The following is a 4,432-nucleotide window of genomic DNA, read 5'->3' as shown; positions in this document are numbered from 1 at the left end:
TATCGGACAACGGGAAGACGTGGCATATCTAACTTGAAGTTTTTAAATTAATTCTTAGAACACTTTGTAAATATCAAGTTTGTTTTTTGCAAATATTAAATGGCAATATTTCCGTAATGTGCTTCAGAGAAAGAGAGAAAAAGAAAAAAACACCTGAGTGAATTATGCAATTAATTCTCAATTTAAAATTCTTTTAAATTTTATTTTAGTATAGATTTATGATTTATATTTTTGAAATTTAGTACATGAAAACTTTATAATTCAAAACTGTCGACGAAAAAACATTTTTCTCCTAAACTTTCTAAAAAAAGTAATTGCAGCTTGTTCAATGAAATTGATATGGAAATTGTGAAAACGCTTAAAGTTGTAAAAGACACAGCAGAACGAGAAGTTGAGTTTATGCAGGATCAAATTTTAATTAAATTTTATCGAGAAATAAAGAGAAAAAACAATTCATTTATCATATGTCACATTAAAAAATTCAGTATCCAAATGTTCAAAATCTACTCTTATTAAGGATTTATGAAATTACAATTAACATGAATACAATAGATTTAAATATTACAATGGATTGTAAAATATATAGGTGTAAACAATATATTGATATCTTTATTTTCCTGATTGCTTATAAATATAAAAATATATTTCGTATATAATTATACACATATATAATATATATAATATATATATAATATATATAATATATATATATATAATATTATATGATATATATAATATATGTAATATATGTAATATATATATTGTATATATATAATATATATATACAATATATTTTGTTAAAATACGATTTAAATATACTATATTTATAAAAAAACATACTATCATTGGTCAATATTTACTAAGAAAATTATTTAATCTTTATTCAGAATTCTTTTTACCGGATTTCCCTATTTTTTGTAAAAAAAATATTTGTTTCAATTTTAATAGGATTGTGCCACGTCTTTCCGTTATCTGATCGAACTCAGCTTTTACACAATTTTTTATCTCACCAAATGGAACAACTTTAGAGGGCGTCGTGAAACAAATTCGGAAAAAATTTTTCACCAAGTATAAATAAGGTCCACCCTAATATACACATATGTATGTATACAAATATTATTTTAGACTAGATTCGTTGTTTTAAAAAGAAAAAAGCAAGAAGTACGTCAGTATAATTTTTAATCAGTCTTTTTTAATGCTTATTCAAAATTTATTGCAATAATTGCGCAAAGCATGGGCATACAAAGTTTTTAAGTAGTAATAGCTCACGTCTAGAAGCATTTTTTCGTATAAAATGCATTAATATTTAAACACAATGATAATTCTGATTTAAAATACGTAACGAAAAATCCTAGTAAAATAATAAAAATTTTAAGACGTAAAGTCTTAAAGATTCTGAAATCATAAGGTTTTAATAAATTTAAATAAATATGTAATTATTTTATTGCATTTTAATTATTAAGTAATTATAGTGCAATAAGATTAATTGAGCTGTTTAAAGTTTAGAAAGTCAAGACTTCATTTTTCATTGCTCATAACTCAAAATTTATTGACACTTTTGCTAAAAAAAATCATTTTCAAATCAACTAAGTCTGTTATTAAAAACAGGAAGTTACAGACATCTTGTATTCACAAAATTTACATACATAATATTTGCATACATTACATCTTAAACATTAATGCAATGTACATGCGTAGTATACATTAATCTTGTAAAACATATAATTTGCACTTTTTAATATTCTCTAATTTATATACCAAGTTTATTTTTAATATACATTTTGCATACATTCTACATCATGTCATTTCTTTTTATCAAGTAACATTTATATAAATAACATGTACAATTCATTGGTAATTCAGTAACTCAAGTATCATAATTGTGGAAATAATGGCTCGGCTCAGCTATATCACGTTGATCGCTGTTATGAATGTACTAATGTGCGTTCTTGCAGAAGAAGTAGAGCTCTTATACTCTGATCAATATGATTACGTCGATGTTAAAGCTGCTCTCGACAATAAAGAGATGCGAGAAGCATATTACAATTGCTTTATGGAACTAGCACCGTGCCAGACACCAGAACAGGTGGCTTTAACAGATATATCTATATTATTGCTGATTTCTTTCTTTCTTTCTTTTGAGATGAATTCTTCAGTCACGAAACTGATTTTTTCTTAACGATAACATTGAGATATTTATAATTTTCTAATCATTTAAATTAATGTCAAATAAAAGGTTTGTCTGACAAATTAAGCATCAAGACAAAAAACAAATAACAAAATAAAATTTTCTATTTATTTTCAAGCTTTATTTTAACAAAAATTTAATTTTATTGTTTAGTTATAAATATATATAACTTTTAAGAGTTAAAAAGAGTTCAGCAGACGTTAAAACGATTACGACTATTTGATAAGACACACTTATTTTTAAATTAATTTGTCATACAAAAATAATGTAACAGAAGTAGAAAACTGTATGCGAATCATTCATTCGATAATTAGATGTTTTAGTCATTTTATACTTTGAATAAAATTAATCTCTGAATAAATAATTGATTTTTGAAATATATATACAAATTAGTTATCCATTTTCTTTTTGGGTAAGATCATATTTTTGAAGAAGCATGTATATCTTTCAGAATATTACTTATGGAATATATTATTTCTTTATGTTTTAATTCTCTATCATATTTATATTCTGTACACTTATTAATCAGAAGTAAAGTAGAATAAACAAATATTAAAAAATATAATTTTCTTTGTTCCAGCGGTGTTCGGCGATGCTTACCAAACTAACTGTAGGAAGTGTACTGAAAAGCAAAAAGAAAACCTAAATCTAATTGCTGAGTGGTTCACAGAGAATGATCCCGAGAAATGGCAATTAATAGTTGCGAAGACCATAGAACTTATGAAGAAGAAAGCTGCTCAAAACACTGCTGATAATACAGATGGATAATGGATTTTCCGACGCATGCGAATTTTCGCGACATCGATGGTTTTTTATTAAATTATAAGTTTTTTTTTATTAATTGATGTAAACGTGATGTTATAACTTGTAGATTCACAATCTAATAACTCAAATAACTTGTAAACAGTATCATCTAATGAAAGGTTAAAAGAAATATTTTATAGAAAAATTATCTTTATTAACATGCAACTTGTACTTTGACAGAAGTATGTTGTATAAAAATAATACGGCATAGCAATAAAATATAACTTGTAATGGAGAAATAATTATTTTCTAAAAAAAAAGAATATTGTAAAGAGCCTATTGCATCGCATTTAATTGAAATAAATTATTGTCAGTTTTTCACGTCCGCATCCTAGATTTGTGTTGGCTACAAATTAAAATTTTAAACATTTAACAACTTGGTATCCATTTCCAATTCAACAATTTTTAAGAAATAATATAAGAGTTAAGACTTTATCCATGTGAATATAATAATAGCCTATATGTTCCGTGGATCAGCGTGAATAACATTAATATGCATACTGTAGTTTTGTGTATTGCTTGTTTATTTCATATAAGTCAAAATGCTTGTGGCAATTACACCTTGCGATTCTTGCGAATTGTGATCTGTCCCGCAATTCTTTATGTTAATGACGCTTTAAGGTGATTCCCTAAGTCGGTCTGTTGACCGCGGCACACAACAACGCCTAGGGGAATGTCTCTCTAAGTTGGTGCGCGATCTGCGACAATGCCTTGGGGCTATTGCTCTGGGTCGCGAATGGCTCGGTAACGCACTCTTACGTGCTCGATTTGTCGCTTAGACTTGCGAGATCTGACTGCGGCGTCCGACAATATTCGGCGCGCAGTTTGCATGAATTGAAAATTGTAAAATTTACGAATGAATGTTTTTAAACATCAAGATCCGCTTTGACCGTAATTGACATTCTTACATTACTATTAATTGTCATTACACAAAATTTCAGCTTTGGTACTTTGACGTTAGAGCATTATTTTTTTTACAAAGTTGAGGGCCTGCCATCACGTCACGTCCTGACGGACCGCTGCCAGACTGTGATTATATCATTTTTAATAAAATCAATAATTAATAAAAAAAAGTTCTAGCCTTGGTACTACAACGTGAGTGCATTGCTTTTTTTTACAAAGTTGTGGGAGTACCGTCTTGCCTCGTCGCGCAGCAACACTGCCAGATCGACATTTCAACAATCGTGTACTTCAGTATAACAATAAAATTCATAAAGTAAGTTTGGTGAAAAAATGCCAGTTGCCTCCCGGACTATATCTACGGATGCATGTATAAGAGATAGCCTACATGCTGACAAGTATATGACACGCGAAGTAGAATAATATATTATAGTGATTTTTTTATCTTTATTCTTTTATCTTTATAATATCTTATCTTTTATCTTTATAAAAATAAAGCAATTATTAAAGTAGGACCCAGATAGCACACAGAGCCCAAAA

General features: G+C 27.7%; 1 protein-coding gene across 1 annotated transcript; it reads left to right on the top strand.

Annotated features, from left to right (window-relative positions):
- Window positions 1-1,862: 1,862 nt before the first annotated feature.
- Window positions 1,863-2,859, top strand: LOC105458642. The gene is made up of 2 exons (XM_011704109.1): window positions 1,863-2,086; window positions 2,769-2,859. Exons 1-2 carry the CDS (start codon window positions 1,892-1,894, stop codon window positions 2,832-2,834), a joined length of 261 nt encoding a protein of 86 aa, XP_011702411.1. The 5' UTR covers window positions 1,863-1,891; the 3' UTR covers window positions 2,835-2,859.
- Window positions 2,860-4,432: the final 1,573 nt, after the last annotated feature.

The sequence above is a fragment of the Wasmannia auropunctata genome, unplaced genomic scaffold (assembly GCF_000956235.1).
Source record: "Wasmannia auropunctata unplaced genomic scaffold, wasmannia.A_1.0 LD334492.1, whole genome shotgun sequence".
NCBI classification, from domain to species: Eukaryota; Metazoa; Arthropoda; class Insecta; order Hymenoptera; family Formicidae; genus Wasmannia; species Wasmannia auropunctata.
This window is presented reverse-complemented; position numbering and strand designations above follow the sequence as displayed.

Bases quoted from the DNA above. Each gene is read 5' to 3' on its own strand.
- LOC105458642 (XM_011704109.1), top strand. From the start codon at position 1,892: ATGGCTCGGCTCAGCTATATCACGTTGATCGCTGTTATGAATGTACTA. The intron at 2,087-2,768 runs GTGGCTTTAACA...TCTTTGTTCCAG, and splicing joins CGTGCCAGACACCAGAACAG to CGGTGTTCGGCGATGCTTAC.